The 23,529-nt window shown below is 47.0% G+C and overlaps 1 protein-coding gene across 2 annotated transcripts; it reads right to left on the bottom strand.

The window, feature by feature from the left end:
- Positions 1-28: 28 nt before the first annotated feature.
- Positions 29-23,438, bottom strand: PPP2R2D (protein phosphatase 2 regulatory subunit Bdelta). Of its 2 annotated transcripts, XM_017809244.1 has the most exons (10): positions 23,335-23,438; positions 23,003-23,101; positions 12,080-12,177; positions 9,760-9,925; positions 8,706-8,818; positions 6,008-6,185; positions 4,693-4,857; positions 3,145-3,314; positions 2,974-3,065; positions 29-1,989 (listed from the first exon to the last, which is right to left on the bottom strand). In XM_017809244.1, the coding sequence occupies exons 1-10, from the start codon at positions 23,339-23,341 to the stop codon at positions 1,710-1,712; spliced, it is 1,368 nt and encodes a 455-aa protein (XP_017664733.1). In that variant the 5' UTR covers positions 23,342-23,438; the 3' UTR covers positions 29-1,709. The 2 variants fall into 2 exon arrangements, with proteins under 2 accessions (XP_017664733.1, XP_017664734.1); XM_017809245.1 differs by lacking the exons at positions 8,706-8,818; positions 12,080-12,177; positions 23,003-23,101; positions 23,335-23,438 and having other exon boundaries at positions 9,760-9,905.
- Positions 23,439-23,529: the final 91 nt, after the last annotated feature.

The raw sequence follows: 23,529 nt of genomic DNA, 5'->3' as shown, positions 1-23,529 counted from the left end.
AACATCATCAAAACACAGGGAGCACAGCCAGGTAAACATTTAAAATTTATTAAACTTTTTGGTCAAAAGAACTGAACAATTATGTACAACCCCACGGATCGGCTCGAGCAGGCATTGGGAACGCGGTCGGATTAACGGCTCAGACCCCCCCGTTCCACATCTCAGGAGTTCCAAAGTGTCACAACCAAGTACAGTATAGGACTGAGTGAATTGAACCTTTCTCTGTAGAACCTCAGGGTTTGTCCTTCCCACCTTCCGGGGACCCTCTGGCTCGGGGGTGGTACCGGGAGGGGTGGGATGGCCACGGTTTGCTCTTGGGAGCGTAACACACCTTCCTTCCAGGGAAAACGGAGTGTAAACCACACTTGGGGCTGCCTGGGGGAAGCTGGGGGCTCTGGGAAAACATTCCCAGGCTGCAGGCACATGGCAGAGGGCAGGCTCTGGCCGTTCGGGGCTGCTGGACGTGCCTGCGGCTCGTCCGGGGGAGGGGGATGTGATTTAGGCCTCTTTGGAAGAAAGAAAACAAAAAAAAGAAAAAGTACCTAAGGCTTAAAACAAGTTGGGCAGGAGAGTCCCAGGAGCTGCTGTCACACCAGCTGTGCTCGGGGTGTCCAACATCTGCCCTGGGCACAACCTGGGCCCGGTCTGGAACTGCAGGGGACACACAAGGTACTGTGCCAAACACTTAAAATAAACTGTTCCCTTCATGACAAGAACTTAAAAGGTTAAAAACCATAATGCACGTCAGTTCTGCCTCTGGCTGAGGGGGGAATGCACCACAGAAGCTGCATTTTTATCCTCAGGGCAGAGAAGTGTCGCTGTTTCGGTTCCCTCCGTGCAAGGCTGACACTTGGTTAAGGCTGTGGATGTTTCTAGGACCCTTTCCATCTCCTACTCGGCACACACAGAGCCTTGGACAAGAAATCCAGTGCAACTCCAACTCTATGACAATGCCATGGAAACTCTAAATTTAGAATCTGAAATACTACACAAAAAAGTTCGTATTAGTCTGCCAAAAACTCGGTGTTTTGGGGCAAACCCTGTCAGAGGTGCCACCAGGACTGTTCTGCACCAGCTCAGGACATGCAATACAAAAAGAAGACTGAATACATCCCTTCAGCTTTAAAAACACGTTTGATAGGCTGTTATTTATTAAGTGGTTTACACCAGAAGGTGTGGTTATAGATACAGTTGGTGAGTAAATAGTCATGGACACCTGCCTAGAACCCAACTCAAGCCCTACCTAAGTGATCAAGGTCAGACCCTGCGCTGGCTCCAGGCCTGAGGAATGTGTACAGGCATCAAGCACAAGAAATGTTCTGAAAGGCCCAAATATTACAGCAGAGAGAGCGAGAGAGAGAAATTACACTTTTATGACAACCTTTTCTTCTCGGGTGTTAAATTTTTTGGTCTATAAACTGGAAAGAAGGCTCAGACGTCAATAAATACATTTGTTTTGTGTTGGCCTCACTGAGCACTGTCCATCAATTCTGCCTGGGGAGGCTCCTCCCCGAAAGCCGCCGGGCGCTCCCCCCCCACCGAAGGCAGAACCACTCCAGGGACTCAAAGCCAGGCCAGATCCTCTCCGTTAGCTCAAGGGAAGTAAGTGCATCAATGTTCTTCACTGGTAGGACAACAAGGCCTTCTGTTACAGATAAACAACTGAGCTGAACTATGCGAGACGAGACTCTGTCCACGGGCAGCCATCCCTAGTTAATCTTGTCCTGGAATAAATACAAGTTATTGGTGGCAGCTACGGCGATGAAGTTCTCCGTGGGGTGCCATGCTGTGTGGAGAATCTTCTTGTTGAAGTCCAGACTGTCAACGCTTATTTCGTCCTTCTTCCTCTTCCCCCCTGTGCACACTTTGCGTGGTTTTAGGATGGCACGGGATTTGCTGCTCTCCCTGGAGGCCTCGAGAGTCGTGTCCCGGCGCGTGTTCCGGTCAAACATCCTGAAGAAGTTGTTGTAAGATCCAGTCATGATTGTACTGGTGAAGGGCAGAAGAAAGGTAGATCTTGTCAGGTCTCCAGAAATAATATTCCCCCCTCCTCTCTCACACATGAGGTCACTGTCAGGCCAAGCTCATGGCCAGTCCATTACACTCTGCCAGATGGACACCTCTGCTCAATTCCTCTGGGACTGCAGCACTGCTCCCACTGCACCACTTCCTCTTCCAGGTGTTGCCCTGCTCTCCCCATCCTGCCACTGGCAGTTGGCTGCAGTTTAATTCTTTGTTCATCTTTACAGGAGCAAAGCAGGTTTTCCTAGTGCTACTTCATCCCCTTATCCCACAGCAACAAAAACGACAGACTGCTTTGGACTGGAAGGGACCTTAAAAACCAGCCACGGGCAGGGACACCTTCCACTATCCCAGGTTGCTCCAAGCCCCGTCCAACCTGGCCTGGGACACTTCCAGGGATGGGGCAGCCACAGCTTCTCTGGGCAACCTGAGCCAGGGCCTCACCACCCTCACAGGGAAGGATTCCTTCCCAATATCCCATCTGACCCTGCCCTCTGGCATTGGGAAGCCATTCCCCCTTGTCCTGTCACTCCAAGCCCTTGTAAATAGTCTCTCTCCATCTTTCCTGCCAGCTCCTTCAGGCCCTGGAAGGCCACAGTTAGTTCACCCCAAAGCTTCTCTCTTCCAGCCTGATCAATTCCCAACTCTCTCAGCCTTTCCTCACAGCAGAGCTGCTCCATCCCTCTGATCATCTTGGTGCCTCCTCTGGACTTGCTCCAGCGGCTCCATGTCCTTCCTGTGCTGGGCCCCAGAGCTGGAGGCAGCTCTGCAGGTGGAGTCTCACAGAGCAGAGGGGCAGAAATCCCACTGCCAAATTTGTTTGTGCAAACCTAGTGCTCCAGTGGGATTTCTCCCCTCAGTAACTTGGAGCCACCTCCAGCCTCATTTTGAGTAACCAACTTTGGAACCCCAACTCCTGAAGCTGAGGGAACTCCAGCCCCTTTTCCTCACCTGTCAAAACCGTTCCAGCAGCACTCGAACTTGTCGAAGATGCAGTCGTTCTCGTACAGGGAGCACAGTTTGCTGCGGAGGTACTCGTGCACCTTGGGGACACGAAATGGGGGTTGGACACAGAAATGGAGGAAAAGGAAAAGGGATGGTTCAGAAGAGGTGAACATGTACCTGATAGGTCTCTACAGGCCTGTTCTCCATGTTGAGGTCCCACACCTTGACAGACAGGTAGTCCCTTGTCATCATGTATCGCCCGTTGTGGCTGAATTTCACATCAGATATCGATGATATTATTTCTGAAAAAAATGACCTGCTGCTAGGATCTTCAGGTTCCTCAAAAACTGCAGAGAGAAGACACAGTTCCAGGTGAAACCAACACCAGGGCTTACAGCTTCTAACATTTTTCAGTATTGGAAAATTTCAAATCAATTACTAGTTCCTTTTTGAAGAAAATAGATACTTTTGAAGAAAATAGATACTTTTGAAGAAAATAGATACTTTTGAAGAAAATAGATACTTTTTAGCAATAATCTTTTTTAAAGCACTGTTGTGCTCTAGGCCATCAGATTGACCATGTGCATCTCCAACACTCAACTACAGCACAGCTCCAGCAAAGCACAACTCACAGGTCTTGGGGATCAGCCAGAGGAAAACGGTTAAAACCAGCACATTGGTACAGTAAACACCACACCTGATCTGCACATCCCATGGAAGAGGAGCAGATGGGAACAGCAGCATCCCAAACACAAGGAGAGCATGGGCAGTGTACTACTTCTCTTTAGACCTGAACCAACACTGTTCTAAACACCCCACTGAAATGTGAGCAGCTACACTTGGAACATTTTGTGTGGGTTTAGAGAGCAGATCAAGACACGTTTAAATCCAAGAGTCAGCCTCTGGAGTCAGCATTTCCTGACCCAGGCTACCCAGGACTTGCTCTTTTTTGACAGACCCCTTGTAACAGGAGGTGACTGAGTCACAAGCAGCTAAAAATAAAGTGCATTTAAGTGATTTAACGCAACACTGAACTGAATCAATGAAGTGGCCTCGCATTGTCTGCTTCCTATTGCACAAATACTTCCTTCCAGCACCAAGAAACCTCTCTCTGCACTGCAGGAAGCTGACCTGAAACTGTCAGTGTGTCAACCCACAGGGCTGATAAACCACAGCTCTTGCAGGAGGGAACAGGGAACACACAGCTGTGTACAGGGCAGGGAACAGGGATCCTTAAGACTTCCATAGCAATGCTGTCCTTCCTCACACGAGTTTTCATGGCTCAGCAGCCTAAGGAACATTCACTTTGAACCCCTGGCCACCTGCAGTGTATATCCCAAGGACTAATCCCATCCTAGGAGCTGCACTGCTCCCAAGGGGAAGGGGTTCTGGTGGCATCAACCCAGTTTCTAACACACAAAGGTGGATAAACTTCTCTGAACCGGCCTGTGATGAGCAGATAATTTAAGAGGCACCAAAGCTGAGCGTGGCCAGAAGAAAGGCGTCGCTGGTGCCCAAAGCACTTTCTCCCATCAGTTTATGAGGCAAAAATGGGCAAAGAGGAGCAGAGCCAGGTGCTCAATTGCCTCCTGCCCCCCTTGTACCCGGTGGTGGCCTAGAACGAGACAAGGCACCCGTTCTGTCCCCGACCCCGCCGTGGCCGGTACCCCAGCAGGACCCGGGTGGCCCCGTGCCCCCCGTGCAGGGGGTGTGTGTGTCACTCACACTTGGAGTGGCGGTCGCAGAGGGCCGAGGAGCGCATGTCGCACAGGCGGATGGTGCCCTTGCTGCTGCTGTACACGAACACGTTGCACTGCTGCGGGTGGAACTCGGCCGCCGTGATCACCTCCGTCAGCTCCTCCATGTTGGCCGGCTTGATGTCCACGATGTCTGGGACGGCTGGTAAAGGCAGGGAACGGCTCGCATTTGACCCCTTCCGGCAGGGAATTGGTGACAAGTGTTGGAAATGCCATGGCAGGAGCTTTAACTTCTGCCATGTGCAAGGCACACGAAGTAAAGTGGAGCCTAGAGAAGTCTGGATTTCACAGATCACAGAATCCCAGAATGGTCTGGGTTGGAAGGAGGACCAGGTTGTTCCAAGCCCTGTCCAACCCGGCCTTGAACAATTCCAGGGATGGGGCAGCCACAGCTTCTCTGGGCAACCTGTGCCAGGGCCTCAGCACCCTCCCAGGGAAGGATTTCTTCCCAATATCCCACCTATCCCACTGCCAGAGGGATAGGGGGAAGTGGGAAGCCATTCCCCTTTTGTCTATCATCACACACTCCTGTAAAAAGTCCCTCTCCATCTTTTTCCATCTGAAATCTAAGACCTGGACAATTTTAGACTCTCAGATTCACAGAATATCCCACAAGGATCAGCAAAGTCCAAAAAGTCCTCTCAAGCCTCCTTCTTAATGCTTCCTATTAAACACCAAACATACCTCATCTCTTTACCCAGAACTTTAGAAAACTTGACCTAAAACTTTACAAGATTACCTCTTTAGAAGACAGTACTTCTGTAACTTTTGTTTTACTGCAGATTTGTTGATGTAAAACACAGTTAGTTTTGGACACACAGGTTTGCAAAAAGATCTGAAAATTCTTTCTGCAGTTAATGAAATCATGTGACATGGAAAAATATTGAAATCTGTTTTTTTTTAAGAGAAGTGTCACTTGGTTAAGAGACCTTAAACTTTGGAAAGAAGTAACACAGTAAGAAAAGATCTGGTTTTCAAATCGGGCAACTCTCATTTAAGTCGACTGACCTTCACAAATTAAGGATGCTCCTGCAATTCCTCAGTTTCTCCTTAGAACACACTCTATGGTATTTTAGTGATGGTTTTCTATTGGAAGCACACCTGCCCTCAGGAATGACTGATCTTTCCAACGCCTGCTTTCACTGCATTACACCTCCACACTTACAAATCCTGTTTGAATCCCTGGATTCAAACACCCACTCTAATTAGTACCATTAAAGTGATTCTCTCAAACACAGCCAGCTGAGCTGTACCAGGTGTGCCCCGAAGACACCAAAGGATACTAAAACTCCTGTTTGTGATTTCCAGGTGCCAGAGGTTGATCCGGAGGTCATCTGCGGACAGGTACGTGGCGTAGTCGCTGTTGACGGAGATGGAGTTGATGTGGTACGTGTGCGCATTCGCAAATATCCTGCGGGGACTCGCCTCCACCATCAGGTCCATGGGCTTCAGGGTTGGCACCTGCACAGAGAAACGCCACTCACTGTGGGCAGAGAACTCATTCCTGATCCACGAGAGATTAATGAGAGTCACCAAATCGTTTAGGTTAGAGAAGACCTTCAAGACTGAGTCCATTTCCCCAGCACTGCCAAGGCCACCAATAACCCGTGTCCTCAAGTGCCACATCCACACACCTTTTAAATCTCTCCAGGGATGGGGACTCCACCACTGCCCTGGGCAGCTGTGCCAGGCCTGGACAACCTTTTGGGGAAGAAATTTTTTGTAACATCCAACCTGACTCTCCCCTGGCACAGCTTGAGGCTGTTTCCTCTCATCCTGTCCCTTGTTCCCTGGCAGCAGAGCCTGCACCCCCCCAGCTCCCCCCTCCTGTCAGGGAGTTGCAGAGAGTGAGAAGGTCCCCCCTGAGCCTCCTTTTCTCCAGGCTGAGCCCCCCCAGCTCCCTCAGCTGCTCCTGGTGCTCCAGACCCTTCCCCAGCTCTGTTCCCTTCCCTGGCCATGCTCCAGCCCCTCAATGTCTCTCTGGTCTGAGGGGCCCAGAACTGCCCCCAGCACTGGAGGTGCCCCAGCAGTGCCAGCACAGGGACAGTCCCTGCCCTGGGCCTGTGACACACCATGGCTGGCACTGGGGCCATTGGCTTCTTGCCCACCTGGGCACACCTGGGCTCAGGTCCAGCTGCTGTCACCAGCACCCCCAGGGCCTTTTCCAACTTTCCAGCCCCTCTGCCCCAGCCTTGAGTGTTCCATGGGGTTAGTGTGACCCAAGGGCAGGACCCGGCACTTGCCCTTGTTTTCCCTCATCCCACAGATCCAGCCTGTCCAGACCCCTCTGCAGTGCTTCCTGCCCTCCAGCAGATCAATATCCCACCCACCATGGTGTCCTCTGCGAACTGACTGAGGGCACATTCCATCTCCTTGTCCAGATCATCAATAAAGATCTTAAACACCACTGGCCCCAGTACTGAGCCCTGGGAACCCACAGGTGTGTTTAATTAATTGATGGCAATTAGTTAATTGCACACCACAGATTTCTGTATTGATTTAGTGACTAAACAACTTAGAAAACTACTGAGCAAGAAAAATAATGAAAGAGCATATGGATGCTGACTTTGGATACTGCTGACAGGAAACCTCAGGCACCGACTTCTGCATCAGTCACCTGTCAAACCCAGCCCTTTGTGCCTCACCCAACAGGACACGGGGTGTGTTTGTAACAACACCTAAAGGTGAGAGAAACAAGGCCTTAGAAATGTCCCCAGATCTCAGAGGGGTGCTCAGGACATTGGCAACAACATTTCTCAAAGAAATCCCCAATTTGTTCCTGAACAGTCAGCACAAATTCAGAGACACCTGGGTGTCCTGCTGCCACAACCAGCTGAGCTTTGGCAGAGCCAGGCCTAACCTGCCCTCAAGCTGCTCCTCAGTGCCCAGCACTGAGCAGGGCTGTCCCAGCACAACCCCAAGTGGCATCATCCAGCTAAGGACCAGGTCTGACAGTGTCCTGGATAACCCCTCTGCCTGGAGCCAGAGACCAGATCATCCCAGAGCTCCCTCACTGCTTCCCTGGGTTTGTATCTCCAGGCTGTTTACATCCAACTAATGATTACAATTAATCCATTACTTTTTATCAGACCATGTCCTATCTCACTACGCCAGTGCTCCCAGCCTGGCTGTGACATCACAGGTGCACTAATGGGAAAAATCAGGAATGGTATTTGGAAATGCCACGGTCTCAGTATTGCTTCTCCTCCATGTCCCCCACTTAACAAAACATGGGGACCATATTTCTGTAACAAAACTTGCCATCAGAGCCCCCAAAGCCCAGGGTACACTGGCTCTCTAAACCCACATGGAAGTAGCTCTAGGTGAGGTTTTTCCTCCTCCCAACTGTTGCTCAGACTTGGCTCACTCCATCATCCCTTCTCCCAAGCTGCAGTGCCTGGCAGGGCTGCAGCTCAGCCCACACTTCCAGTCCCAGAGAAGCAGCAAGTTCAGACGAGTGACTACAAGTGTAAGGGTGGCCCTGGCTCTGAGAGCAGGGAGAGCCTCAGTTCTGTTCCTGTTTATGGTGACAGCAACATAGAACCCCAATAAAAACCCCACCTCTGCATGTTTCATTTCCTGAGCTCCTGATCTAAGCGATCCCAAGTTTGGAGCACTGCCCACTACAGCATGATGTCCAAGACTACTCCAGTGCACTTTAGGTTATGCAAATACTTCAACTTTGCCTCTAACAAACACACCTTCTACCCAACCACAGAATATCCAGCTCCCTGTTCCAATTTTTGAGTCTTGTTCCTAGAAATACAATATTATAATAATGAAAGTTTCCATCAAGCTTTCCAGAGGGACCTTATTTAATAGTTTATATATATATATATATATGTAAAATGAAGTATCTTCATTTTTTCTAAAGTTTTCAATAACCCTGACCCAAACATCATTTTTAACCTGCACATTTCAGTTTGGGAGCACAAAGGTAGAGAAGTACATGCAAAAAGATATGTAAAGTCAGAGACGTACCCGTAGTTCTTTGATTCTGACAGGATCCCTAAGTCTTCCATCTTCATCTTTTAAATTATAACCTTCGGCTCTTTTATCCCTTTCACTTATTTTCCATAATTTAATAGTTTTATCTAAAACCAAAAATTCACACGCTTGAGAATGAGTTCAATTCAAAATAAAAACCTTAAGTAGGGAGTGAGCAGAGTGGACACTATTGACCTGTCTGGGTTTCCCCTGCTTGCAGCAGAAAGGACCCTGGCAGAGGTCTTTACCCTGATGGAGCTCTTTGTCCCCAACGGGATGCGCAGTTTGAATAAAATCCAAAGTTGGGCCTGAGCAATAAGACCTGTGCCTCCCACTCACCCAAAGGACCCTTCACAAGGGGCTTTCACACACCAATTATCCAAGTTCCCCACTAAGCCCTGTATGATTATCTGAAGTATATTAACAGACTAGTGCTAAGGACAAAACCCAACAAACCCACAGGTTTGTTTCACCCATGAGTGAGACCTCTGGCTAACTGGAACCAAATCTCTCCTCCCTAAACTCCTGCAGAGCTTTAAAGCATTTAAGATGACAAAGTTTAAAGAATGCTTTAAGTTTATTAAGACACATCAAAGTAAATGATTTTAATTTCAAGGTCCAGCAGACGGAAGTCACTCCTGCTTTTAAAAGTTTATCATGACCTCACATAAAGTCTTTTAAATACAGGGCAAAAAGTGATCCAAACTGTGAGGAACAAGCACCTTCCTCTGACAATAAGAGCAAACTTTTCCATAGAATAGTTTAGGTTGAGAAAGACCTTTAGGATCATGGAGTTCAACTGTTCCCCCAACACCAACCCATGTCCCCAGTTCTACATTTCCACTTACAGATGCTCCATGATGCACCAAAACAGAATACATTCAATACTCACACAGACCTCACACCCAACATTACAATCAAAACATATTTTGCAAATAAAGACATTAAAACAACCCCAAAACACTTCAGAAAACCACCAAGTGGGTCACAGCTGAGGTCACAATATTCCAGTGACAAAGTCTTTTGTGTAAAAAGAAAGGGTCCTTACCATTTGTAGACAGCAGAAAGTGAGCAGCATTCTGTTGTGGTAACCACCTAATTTTATTAATTTTTTCTTCAATTTCTAGACTTTTCAAGTAGTCAAACTCAGGCTCGTGACTCTGGAAGGTACTGTAAACATTATATTCTCCCCGAGAGAGAGGACGGGTTTTACTCTGCAAGAGAACACAGCATCTCTTCAGGCTGATGTCACTGGGGGCACAAATTAGTGTCTAGAAATTGTCCAACAGAAAGTCCACTTCTACAACAGATTGTGAATTTTACATTTTCACTCTGATACTGTACCAGTTTAGCATCCATACAGTGCACACAGCCTTCCTCTTCCAAAATGCAGCTTTATCTATAAACATCTGTGTACCCCTCAGGCTTTGTTATCCTTCTCTGTGGATGTGGGAGCAAGGAACAGAGAGCAAAGTTCCAAGTGTCCACAGATTTGCATTATCAGATTTGAGGCAACTTGTTATCAGGCTTTTCAAGTAGGTTAATGTTCATTATTGGCTCATGTTGGAGAACAGCTCCACTGGTGTTGAGTTTTCCCCTGCAGTGTCTCACGAGTTTCCACATTTCCTCAATGCACCGTTTCAGTTGATTCTGAGACTTTAAATGATTTTACTCCCTACAGGTCATTCGACTTTTAAGAATTTTGAAGAGGACCCTCTCAACTGACCCCATCCAGCAGCTCCCCGCCCTTGGAGAGAGCTGCCTTTGCTGGCACTGGTGCTTTCCCTCTCTACTCACACATCAGGTTGGAATAATTGGCTGCTTGCAAGTGAAATCAAGTCATCTGAGCCCAGGGCATGATGCACAGCATTCCAGTGTGCCTTCCCAAATCCAAGTGTCTGGGGAATTGTATAACCACCCTAAGCTGTCATTAACCTGGTTAACCTAGTCTTAAATTCACATCGGGTAAAAATATTGTCGTTATATTTGAAGATTATACACTTTAGATTTTTCCTGCAGTTTTGCACATGACAAGAGAAACGTCCCTCAGGCACAACCCTTCCCTCAGTTTCCACGTGCTCCCAAGGAGACAGCTGAATCTTCCTGTGTACTTGGGGTTTGGTTTTCCCCACCCTCTGAGGAAGTGAGGTGACAAGTGGGTTCTGCCTTATGGAACAACTGAGCCCTGGCAGCTGAGAGCCACCCCATAATAGTCCCACTACACACAACATCAGTCCTGAGCAGGGGGCACTTCTGACCTTCTCCCTGGGCCTTAGTTAAGTCTGTACCCAGAGTAAATGATGGATGAGCCCTGAGCTGCCTGGGTGCAGACGGGTAACATTTCAGCACAGTTTTCATTTCACTGCTCCAGAGCCCTCCCAGTACAACCAGTACAGCACCTCTGGGAAAAGGGGTTATGAACAGCACCACAGTGAGCATGAAAGGCAAAATACTGGCGAGGTGTTCATTAACTGAGCATTATTTGAGCCACACAAGGAAGGCAGAGGGATTCTGCTGGGAAAACAACATACAGACTTGTAATATTCATGCACAGACCAGCTGAATTAAAATTCCACAATCCATTCTGGTATTTCTGGTCCAGGAAAAGGCTCAAAACCAAAGCCTCAATCTCTCATCAACTCTGATGCAAATGACAGGATAACCATGCTCTTTGGTGGGGGGACAGAACTGCCAAGTGGAATACTGACTTTTTAAAGAACACAATCCCAGACACAACCATTATTTTCCAGCACTTCATGCACGTTTCCAACCCCTGTTGTTGCTCTGGGTATCCAAGCTCAGGGATGTGACTGCAGGATGAAGGCAGAGGAATGTTACAGCACTGCCACACAGCTGAGCTGTGAACTGCAGGAGGGACAATCCTCCCACCCTCCCAACTGGAAACACTCAGGGGTTTCTGGAGAAGTGGCTGCTCCCACTGGTTTTGAGTCATAGGACCCTAAATGAATTTTTAACCACCTTATCCCATTATCCTTGCAGCTTATTTTATAAACTTTTCTTACATCCTCTCCAAAGCACTGTGATTTATCTCAGCTCAGCCTGACCCAGTGGAAGGTTCAGGAAAAGTCCACAGGCAATTCTGCAAAGTGACACTGAGCACGCCAGGTATACACAAAGAAATCACCTGGACTTTTGGAACTTTTGTTTTTGAAGAAGGGAGGAGCCCCCATCAAATGAACCCACCGAGTGCAGCACAGGGCACACATTTAGAAACTTGGCTAACTTGGAGTTTTCTGAGAAAACTCTCCATTTAAAGCATTTAAACCTCAGGGCATGAACAGGTGAAGTGAGACTGTGCAACACAAGAACGGTGTAGTAACAGCACTTTTGTTTTTTGAGTCACTGACCTCTTGTTCCCTTTGAAATATAACCACTCTGCCACCTTTGTCTCCTGTTGCAAGAAGATCACCAGAGTAATTAAATTCAACTGTTGAAATTATATCAGCTGTAAAGAGAACAGAAATAAAACAGCACTGTAATGTGGAAAGCAAATCAAGGAGTTTCAAGACTTGAACACAAAACAAAATTACAACTTATCCTAATGCAATGATACAATTCTTCATTTACATCCCTAAATTAAGCCACATTCCAAATCCTAACATGATTTTATTGACAAGCTAAAACACTTACGCATCTCAGTGTAAGCTTTGGGGCCTTCAGCCAAAGTGTTTGTTCTACTGTGGACATACTGCTGCCATATCCATGGACATATGTGTGCTCCAAGCTCCCCAAAGTGGGAATCCTCTCCAAAGTGATCCATGTGTGGTGTTCCCTTGCATTGATCCAGGTGAGGCTGAGGCTCACCTGCCTCTCCTGGAGCCGAGCACTCATGGAGTTAGTTCAGGAGCCTGGAATGGGCAGCTCCCCTCTGTCAAAGGGGGGGAAATAAAAGGAGAATTCTTCCAGTGGAGCTTCCTGAACCAGCTCCATGCAGAAGCATCAGTAAAGATACAAGAAACCAGGAGAGCAAAGGAAAAGCCCTCTGGACCTCCAGCTCCAACTGCCTGCAGCGCCCTCAGACTCGGCCTTAAGAGCACCCAGGTTTATCCCACTGCAGCCACAACTCCAATCAGGAGGTGGCAATAAAGAACTAATCAAACAACCCTAAGCCAAGGAGCAGGAGATAAGGAGCTGGAAATGTCTGTCCCAGGGCTGGGGCAGATGGTAACAAAGCCAACAAAGCACTCAGCAAACACTGTTCCTGCTGGGCCTGCTCACATCAAATATTGCTTTTATGATGCAGATATCAAAACTCTAAGGTTTGAAGAGTATGACAGCAATTAGTTCCAGAGTGTGCAATTGGAGACTTGCTGAAAACCCCTTTTCTGTATTGATTTTGATGTTCTATCTTCGAAATTCCTTTCAATAATGCCCCACTCTCACGAGGAAGGTGATTAGAAACCCTAACCAGTATTCTCAATATATAATTCATTTTTCATCTTTTATTAACAGATGACCTTAAAAGTTTTTTCCTAGGGCATAGGGATAATGATTTACCTTCTTGGATTAAAAAATTTATTTAGAATAAATAAATTAATGAGTAAATATAATCTTTTTACAGATTTATCCCAGCCTTCAGTACTGCATTACTAACCTGCTTCTGGACATGTCTAGTTTTGTAGTCACCTTTCTTTAAAGGAAATTACCCCTCAATTACCAGTTGTTACCAATTATACACAGGGATTTCAGGAGACACCATGGAAAAGTAGGGAATCAAGGAAAAAGAAATGAACTGATGAGGTAAACAACACACACTGAAATAGCCTGTCACCAACATGCTCTAGGAAACAGGGAAATGGGGAGGGCACAGCAAGACAAAAATAGAAACTTCCTTCAAATATTTTCTAAGTTAAAAAATTGGAATACGAGGAATCACCTTTTTCAACATCACTGTACTTGTTTTATATCTAAAAGTATTAATTCAAACCAGTTTTCCCTCTAGCTGAGTTTAACTGAAGCAGATCAATCCCTAAATCATTCCACCCACCACTCTCAGCACTCTACCACCTCAAAGCAGGTAAAATAAAAAAATTAAAAGTACAAGACTAGAAGTAAAGCCCAGAATGAATTCCAAACCCATCAGTGTTCTTCTTGACACTTTACCCACCTACATTTGCTCTTTATTTCCAAGTCAGCTTAGAACTTTTAGGAAAGAACAAAGCAAACCTCTGCAGGTTCTTCATCATCACATTAACTTTTGGATTTTTAAAGGTTTTTATTAGATGTTGTAACTTTTTCTTACATGAGCAAGCACTAATGTTATTTCTCTGTCTTATTTTCAGCCTTTTTTACATGCCAGCAAAATAATTCCCAATGAAATGCAGGAAAGGATGAGCAAAGCCAAGACATCATGATATTTGCTCAAGGACAGCATCCAAAGTTCTCTTCTCAGGTACAGACACCTTGGTGACAGTGATATTCTAGAAACAGAGGTTTGACCAACTTGTCCAACTTTCCCTCCAGTTGTTCCCGTGGGGCTGTGACTGTGCTCCAGAAGTATCCATGTAAATCCTCCTCCTGTACCTGTGGAGAGCAGCAAGCCCTGTGGCTTTACAGTAAGATATTAGGCTGGTAATATTTCTTTCCAGACATGAAAAATTTATGTTTAGCCTCACTTCTGGAAATGAGTTCCACCTTGGTTACATTCTGCATCCAGAGCAGAAACTCCAAACTGGTTTCAAAGGTGGTGTATTAAAAGGATTGCTACATTGTGACCCTGCAGCATCCCCAAATTTAAGAGCACTGAGCACTTCTATGGGTAGGAAACACCCTCCTGACACACTAGAGGCCTACAAATACTCATCTCCACAGTAATATGGTGGAGCCATTCCCTGACCCAGAGAAATGCTGTGAGCCCTGAGGGATGTGTCCAAGTTCAGAGCAAGTGCTCAAGCCTTTTACCATCCCTGTGAGTGTGAACCTCCCTACAACAATCCCTGTCAGAATTTTGGGAAGTTTAGAACCTTCAAAGCCTCCTGAGCTGGCTGGGGGGCTCGGATGGCAGAGACCAGCTTTTATTAGGATTTGGAGATGACAGCAAGCTTATACCTGCAAACTAACTGAATCCCCCCAGGATTCCTCACGGGATTTCTGACACTGGTATCAGCACCCGGGCTCTGTTTGAGGTAATGGAGAATGCAAAGGGATCCACACCAGCCACATTAGGGGCCTAAAATTAGCTCCCATGAACTTTTCCTCTCTCAGCTGGCTGTGCACTGCTGCTCTGGTGAAAACCCAAACCTGAAAACACAGAATTACTTCATGGCTCACTCAGGAGAGAAGGAATTTGCAGCTGCAGCTCGTGCTCAGGACTAACACGAGACATGAGCAGCATCAGCTCCTCTCATCCTTCAGAGCTGTTCAAAGCCTTTTGCCAGGAGCCCTCTCCTCAGACATTTACTGAACAGGGAACCACTCCCTGCTCTCTATCATCATCTAAAAAGGAGGCTGCTCCAACTTCCAGGGGATTTTAACCTAGAATCTTCCAAGTATGTAATGGACAATGCCACTTTATGTTCAGCACACAAACAAACAATGCACATCTGCTAACCTGGCTCCTGTCCCACCTCTTGAAAAGGAGTTTTAATACACAGCCCCTTCTTCATGATCCATCCTAGAGATCCAAAGCATGGACTGCTCTAAGGCTGAAGGAACTCTCAGCAGCAGCTCATGCTTTGAGAGGAAATGGCTGGATTGGAAGGCAGATGGCTGGCATGGACTGCCAGGGACACTGCCAGTGGGAATGAGCACAGAGAGAATATTTCTGTGCCTGCAATCAAGCTCAAAGGTGACACACCTTTCATCCAGCACCCTGTTGTCATACAGCACTGGAGTTATCCTGTGGACAAAGCAGTGGGAGACACTGTGTGGTCTCCTACAGTGGATGGGAACGAAGCAGAGACTGCAGAAGGGGTCAGTGCAGTTCTGTGCTCCTAAATCAACCCGGAAAGCAGACATTGGGATGCCCCTGGAATACTGTGTTGAGCTGCGGAGGAATAGGACTCTTTTGCAGCAGGCAGTGACAACAGACCATTCTGAGGGACCACAGGTGACAAATGGGGGTAGTCAAGAACAGCAAGGAACTGCCACTTCAGAGCAACTCAGGAAAGAATCACCAAAAAAAAAAATGCAGCAAATAAGATTAGTGAAAAAAACCAGAGGTACCCTTTAAAGGGAACAGATTATCACAGAGAATGAAGAAGTTTAGAAACCAGCACCTGCTAAAGAGCAAATCATAGAAAAAATGTTTTAAAACCCAAAATCCTATTGGAGATAAAGTTCTAGACACATGGGGCCTCAGAACTGCTGGTACTGAGTTACAGTAACTGCACTCCCCAAACATTCCCTGGGTAGCCCACTGCACTGGAAGCCTCCAGGGTGGGCAGAGGGAAGTGTGACAGTTCTTCAGCTGGGATGGCTGCAGTCACCACACTACAGGAGCACTCCAAGCCACTGGCAGGCACCCTGCTCCCCTTCCTCTTCCTCCTCGTGCTGGGGCAGGCAGGCAATCCTGGAATTTCAGTCCCAGCAGGATTCCAACTCCAGCACTGAATTCCATGATTCAACCTCTCCCTCCTTCCTGTACCTGTCACTGACTTGCTTCCAGGTGAACAAGGGTTCTCCACTTGAACTATGGCTGCCAGGACAGTCAGTGGAACAGAGTGGTGTTACCCTGCAGTGGGGATGGACTCAGACTGGTATTGCTGCTATTGCTCCGAAAATATGTCCTAAAATACTCTTTTTTAACAGTTGGTAGAAATTAGAACTGTATTGAAACGTGAGCTGAACTTTTCAGCTACCAATAACCACTGATAATCTATGTATACACAGAAGTTACTCAAAATCACCCATTTTTCAGAATACGCCACTTTATATACACAATTTTTACACTCCACTTTTAGGATTTCTTTGAAGAGTTAAGACAGGAGTGAGATGTACCAGAAGTCAGGACAATAAACCAAAGGGGTATAGTTTTGCTCAGATCAAACTTCTCTGAACTTACACTGCTAAACACTCTGTCAACCTAAAGTATCCATAAGGTCTAACAATGTTTTATGCCCTAATACTCAATCCGCTTGCAAAATGGCTTGAATTGCCTTTAACTGAACCTGGTAGGGTTTAGCTGAGTCCAAAATAACTCTGCTTTTGGAACTAATTTAAATCACTGAACAGATTTAAGGTTAAGCAAGGGCAGGAGCAGGGCACCCTGGCCGCTCCTCAGCGGCTCGGCCGGCACCGGCCAGCCTGGAAGCAGAAGCTGTCTGAGGTCAGAGCTGCTGCTAACAGGCTGTGGCAAACTCCAAACATCTTGTTTGGAGTTCTCTGGGAAAGCCTGCCAGCTCCTGTGTGTCCTGGATGGCTGGAGCAGAGCCACTTGGCTCCTCTGAGGAGTGCTCAGGCCATTCTGCTCCGAGCACTGGAACATGGGGGAAAAGCAGCAGCACAAGGTGCCACAGTGTTCCCAAGGCCTGCTCCAGAGCCTGCCCAGCAAACCCAACACCAAACCCTCCTTCTAGGATGTAGCAGCACCTCAGAGTTCCATCTTGTAAAAGACAAGATTTCTTCCCTCATTTAGTTAAATTTGTGTTTTCTTGCCAATGGAAGCAGACTGTGACTTGATACTGGAAGTCCTTTAAATTACATCCTCAAAGACTGTCTCCACTGAGTTCAGAGTGCACAGAGTTGCCTGGATGTGTCAGTACAAAGCAAGCAAGGAAAGCATAAAGGAAGCACAGCAAGAAAAGGGAGCAGTAAAGCCAGAGTTCAGTGAGACAGATGTAAGTGTTCCCTTCCTGCCTGCAGAGGAGTGTGTTCCCTTGCTGTGCCTTCCTTACAAGTCATGAGAAATTAGGGAAATTGTTTCTAATATTCATGACATAATTCAGGATTCTCTGTCCAAACCTATTGCCTCAGTACTATTTTTTAACCTCCAGAATAGTAATTTCAGTAAGCTTTCTCCTACTGGAAGTATATTTAATTAATTCATGCTATTGTTAGTTTTTCCTAAGGAGCTCATTGTCATGCTGTTCACTGTACTTCTAGTAGGAGTTCAGAAAGGTCTTAAAATGATGGGAGAATCAAATTTTCCTTCCACTTGCAGCTTTCACACCTTCCTGTCCCTTAAAAAAGAGCTTTTTGTCATTTTTGATTAAGCTTTTTTCCCAGATGTTAAAACACTCCCCAAATAGCCCAAGCATGAGGATGCACATGGGGACTATACCCAGGACTTCCCAGGTGCACAGGTTCCCCAGGCTGCTGCCAAGCATTTATCATTCATCAGCTGTGTGTTCTGAAGCTCCACATTTTCATGAAAACATAATCACGGAATCCCAGTCTGGTCTGGGTTGGAAGGGACCTTAAAGCCCATCCAGTCACACCCCCTGCCGTGGGCAGGGACACCTTCCACTAGACCAGGTTGTTCCAAGCCCCGTCCAACCCGGCCTGGGACACTTCCAGGGATGGGGCAGCCACAGCTTCTCTGGGCAACCTGTGCCAGGGCCTCACCACCCTCACAGCCAAGAATTTCTTCCCAATATCCCATCTACCCCTGTCCTCTGTCAGTTTAAAGCCAAGTAATTTATCTTCTTTTATAGCCTAATGGTTGCTTAGTCTTTTAAAAAACCTTTTAATCTGTCCTTTAATGTCCCACTTCCCATCTTTCACTGGTGCCGAGGATGTTTTCCCCCTTAATTCCCATAAACCTCCACCTGTGTAGTTTTCTGACAAGGCTGTCCTAACTTTTTTATGTGTCAGTCAGGAAAGAGATGCTAAATCCAAAAGCTCTGGGAAAGCTTCAACAGCCAAAAAAAGGCATTTCTGAACCACTTCCAACTGCCTCCAAGGTCTCCACTTGGACCTCCTTTCCTTTACAAAAAAGACAGGTATCACTGTCCCAACGCTCACAATGCTGAACACTTCTGTACTTACATCCACACTCCCCCCCTCCTGTCCCTGCAGTTCCATTAACCCATCATCTGCACATGCCAGAAAAACCACAAAAATCAAAGTGTGATCCCATGGTAAAGGGCACAGATGGAAATTCATTGCACATGAGCAGGCAGGACACATCCTGTGCTCCACAGAAAACTGAATGACAACACTCACATGACCACTTCAACAAATCCTGAAGATCACCTGGAGCTTTTTTTTTTAAGCACGGCTATTCACTCGTAAATCTAGAAACTTCCCAAAGTTCCCTCCTGTTGCATTTCTCACAAAACACACCTGTTCTTACTAGTTCCCAGAGTTATGGACATGTTACTGTACAGTAAGACAGTGGAATTTACTTTCCAGTGCCACAACACCCTGGGGCTTCTGTTGTCTGACACCACTGGAATTCAAAAGAACAATTATTATTAAATACTGATTATCTACCAGCTGAGCACATTTTTAGGTAATAGGGTGTTGTGGAACTTGGGGTGAAGACAAATTCTTGGTCCATGGGTTGTATGAAACCTCTGGAATAACATGGCCTGCCTGAAGTGCTGACTCTGCTTTCTCCAGCTGGAACCCAACACGTGCTCAGGGCAAAACTGTTTGTGAAATATTATCATGGAATAGTTTGGATTGGGAGGCACCTCAAAAGTCATCTCCTTCCACTCCCTGCCACAAGCAGGAACACCTTCCACTAGCCCAGGTTGCTCCAAGCCCCGTCCAACCAGGCCTTGGACACTTCCAGGGATGGGGCAGCCACAGCTTCTCTGGCAAACTCAAAACGAGGGGAGGGCAAAGATCATCTGAAATCCTGCTTATGGTAAACCACTGGTTTTTAAGGAAAAATCCAAACCCAAACCACAGCTTAGAGCCCATCTTCTGCCCCCCTCCAGCATGAAGTGACTCCAGAAATAACCAGAAAGGAGACAGTACACATGGCTCAATAACAGAGTCATTAGTCCCAAATTTTCCAGTTCATACAGAAAAAAAGATGATCTTAAAGCTGACCAGAACCAGGTCTCACAGAGCTGTACCTCTACTGGAATAGTTTTTCTAAAAGCAAGAAATCATGCCAGAATTCCCTTTAAAAACAGTGGGAACAGGCCAGTTAAATTCCTGAACAACACATGAGAACATTTTAAACCACTGATTTATAAAGACAATCTAACAATAAGAGCATTTCTAAATCAGTGGTATCTGCACTTGAGAACAGGTTCAGGATTACAGGCCAATATATTTTTATTAGATTGTGGCTGTCTTCGCTCCTGGTGTTCTGCTTTCTGGCAAAGTGCTGAGGTGACCCAGCACCCCATGGGCTGCAAAAGGAGAGTTTGCTGAACTGAGGATAACAACAGTTCTCTCACTTTATCAGGGCTGACAATACCAGTCACTATCTGGAGAATTAAAAAAAAAAAAAAAAAAAGACAATACCAGTCACTATCTGGAGAATTAAAAAAAAAAAAAAAAAGTGCATTTCTTCAGTCTTTAACTGAAAATATGGAATTACATCCAGAAATGGCTATGGACTGGATGCAGAACATCTGGCACAAAAGAATTTGGGCATATCTGCACATTATTTAATAAACTGGTTTATATTTTGCTTTCCAAAAAAAACCCCTCCCACAACAGAACATTTTTGAACATGCAAAACAAATACAACATTGAAAACGTGAAAGAGATAAGGTCTCAGGCAGCATTTGTATTCCACATTTAGAAAGGTCCTTCCTACAGAAAGAGGCAATCCAAGAATCACAAATTGCACAGGCAATCAGTGTGGGGTTTGGAGCCACGTGGTTTATACTAACAACACTATTACAACACATCTCAAATTACCTTTGTTTTTAAATTATGCTTATTGCCATCCTCAATATTAAATGTTTCACTCAACATCTGTTTTATTCTCCAGTCCTCCTCCACGAATCCAACCAAAGTTTTCTGCTTTAGAAAACTCATAGTCAGTACTTCAGAAAGTCCACATTCAGTAAGTGATGGATTTTCCTGCTCTCTGAACACTGCCCTTCCCTTCACTGACACAGAGCCTGTTCAGGGATCTCCTCCTGAACAAAAGGAACACACACACACAAGACAAAGATGAGAATGTGATTTTCTGTATTAATGACCCAGTTAGGAAAATCCTGAAAATGGAGCTGGCAGCTGCCAATCTAATACAGCCACTTGTCACAGTATTTTTATTAAGCAACACACCTGAGAAATGACTACTCAATACAAAATGTATGTTAGACCTGCCCTGTAAAGGAAGTGATGTTTGGGTAAAGCTGCCTGAGCACCAGGCTTTGGAGTTTCAGCTACTGAATGACCCTTCTGTGAGGAAATTTAGCAAGACAGTCTGCATGGAATAGGTTGGACATGCTGGCATTTTCCTCTAGAGAGCTTAAAAACTGAACAAAAATTGACAGAAACAGAAAGTTTTCACTATCAGAAAAACTTAGGTGAAATCCCAAGGCCATTTCAAGGCAACAGCTGCCCATCAAGCAGGTTTGGATGTGCAGTTTGGTAAGAGAAGATCGAAAAAACGGTAATGAGGAAATATGTCCGTAACTGGGGCCAAAATTCTAGCAGTGTTATTTGCACACTTGCTGCATCCTGCTGAATTAAATTCGGGCAATTATAAGAAAATGAACTGTTTATTTTCATTATTGAGTTCCAATTTCAAGGCAAAAAGTATCGGGAAGGGAAAGGCCACAATCCAAAATAAAAACAAGGAGTCACAAAAACTGCAAATAGTTTTGGTATTCCCACAGAAAACCAAACTCTAGCACCAATTCTGCAAAAACACAGGATCTGCATGATTCCTGGAGCCTTCCTGCTCTGCACAAATCCACATTGCTCAGGAGTTGCCCCTGGGAAGAGACCCCAGGAGCCAGATGCCCCCAGGAGCGTTTCCTTTGCAACTTCTAGTCACACAGATGACAGATCCCAAGAAAAAAGGACCATTTGACAAACATAAAAGCTACTTAAATATATTTCCATAAGAATTCTGGGAGCTTCAGAGCAACAGTAAAAGCTACAAAATATATTTAGGGGGAAAAAAAAAAGAGAAGAAAACAACTGAGTCTAGTTTCTCAAGCACTTTTCCAGTCAATTCCTCCCATGGCTATTATTTTAAATGGAATGCCAAACAAGTGGCATGAAAATGAAAACACTGTCAGCATAATTCCCCAGTAGCAGACAGAAAGGAAAAATATTTACTGCACTCAGTAAAAAAAAAAATCCCAAACCCAAGCTGAACACAAACAACCCTGAAAGTCTGTTCACACTTCAGAAAGGAGCAGTGCCAGCCTGGACAGTTTGAACACAGGAAATTTAGGGAAAAAAAGGAACTTTCTCATCAAAGTCAAGCAAAATGCCCCCTTGGTTCTGCACTACAGAGAAACACTTTTCCCAATTAAAACATTTCTTGTTTTCTACTCTGTTCAAAACATGCCACACTCAGAAAGTTTCAGAGAAATGCGAAGGTGTGCCCTTTTTCCCTGCTTAATATCCCTATTTATAGCTCTCAAACGTTAACAAGTGGGAATAAAATCTCTCCACAGCTGCAGGAAGCCTTTAAACTGCACTTTTTAATGCAGCACAAATGACAGAGCTGCACTCTCTGTGCGTCAGAGCAAAACTTGACAAGCCTGACAGACTCCACTGGGAATTTTTTCCCCCTCTCCCTGTGTTTTATCACTGTCAGTACCTTTTCTCTCGAGCCCAGAACTGTGTCCAGTTCTGGGCTCCTCACTACAAGAAAGACAGGGAGCTACTGGAGAGGGTCCAGCAGAGGCCACAGAGATGATCTGGGGTTTGGAGCATCTATCTGATGAGCAGAGATTGCAGGAACTGGGCCTGGTTAGCCCAGAGAAGAGAAGGCTGAGGGGATCTCATCAATCCACACAAATATCTCCAAGGGGTGTCAGGATGGTCCCACACTCTGTTCAGTGCTGCCCAGGGACAGGACAAGGAGCAATAGCCATAAACTAAACCACAACAAGTTCCACCTCAACACGAGGAAGAACTTCTTTCCATGGAGGTGGCAGAGCCTGGAACAACTGCCCAGGGAGGGTGTGGAGTCTCCCTCTCCGAGGACATTCCAACCCCACCTGGACTCGTTCCTGTATCACCTGCTCCAGGTGACCCTGCCCGGGCAGGGAGATGGACTGGGTGATACCCAGAGGTCCCTTCCAACCCTAATAATTCTGGGATTAGCAGAAAAGCCCCGGAGGAAGGCGCCGTGAGTTGTGTGTGATGCTCTAAAGGTGGGATGAGAGGCTCGCTTAGTCACGGCCCACCCCCGGCCCGGCCGGGAGCACTCGGGGTGTTCGCGCCCCCCTCACCTTCCGCCACGTCCTCGTCGATCGCCCCCTTCACCTGCGAGAAGCACCACTGCAACTCGTTGCTGCTGCCGCCGCCGTCGCCTCCAGCTCTCGCCACCCCTGCGGAGGGAAGGGGGAGAGGGCGGTGAGGGAGGGAAGAAGGGAGGGTGGGGAGCCCGCGCCGCCCCCGGTCCGGCCCGGCGCCCTCAGGGCCGCCGCGCTCCCGCATCCCCCCCGGTACCGCCCGGCGCGGCCCGGCCTGCGCCCGGCTCCCGCGGCCGCGCGGAGCGCACCCGCAGCCCATGGCGGAGCCCAGCCCAGAGCCGAAGGCGCGGCCGAGCGCGGACACCGACCTGCCATGGCGGGGGGAGCCGCGGGAGCGGGGCCGGGCGCGGGGCCGGGAGCGGGACGGAGCCGCCCGGAGCCGCGGGAGGGTTCGCGGTTTCAAAATGGCGCCCATTGCCGGGCGGCCCGGCCGTGACGTCACCGCCGGCTCCCCTCGGGGAGGGCGGGCCGGGCCGGGAGCCGGGGGCGCTTCCCGGCGCTGT

The sequence above is a fragment of the Lepidothrix coronata genome, unplaced genomic scaffold (genome assembly GCF_001604755.1).
Source record: "Lepidothrix coronata isolate B3197 unplaced genomic scaffold, Lepidothrix_coronata-1.0 Scaffold25, whole genome shotgun sequence".
NCBI lineage: Eukaryota > Metazoa > Chordata > Aves > Passeriformes > Pipridae > Lepidothrix > Lepidothrix coronata.
The sequence above is the reverse complement of the archived record's forward strand: the minus strand, read 5'-3'. Positions and strand labels throughout refer to the sequence as shown.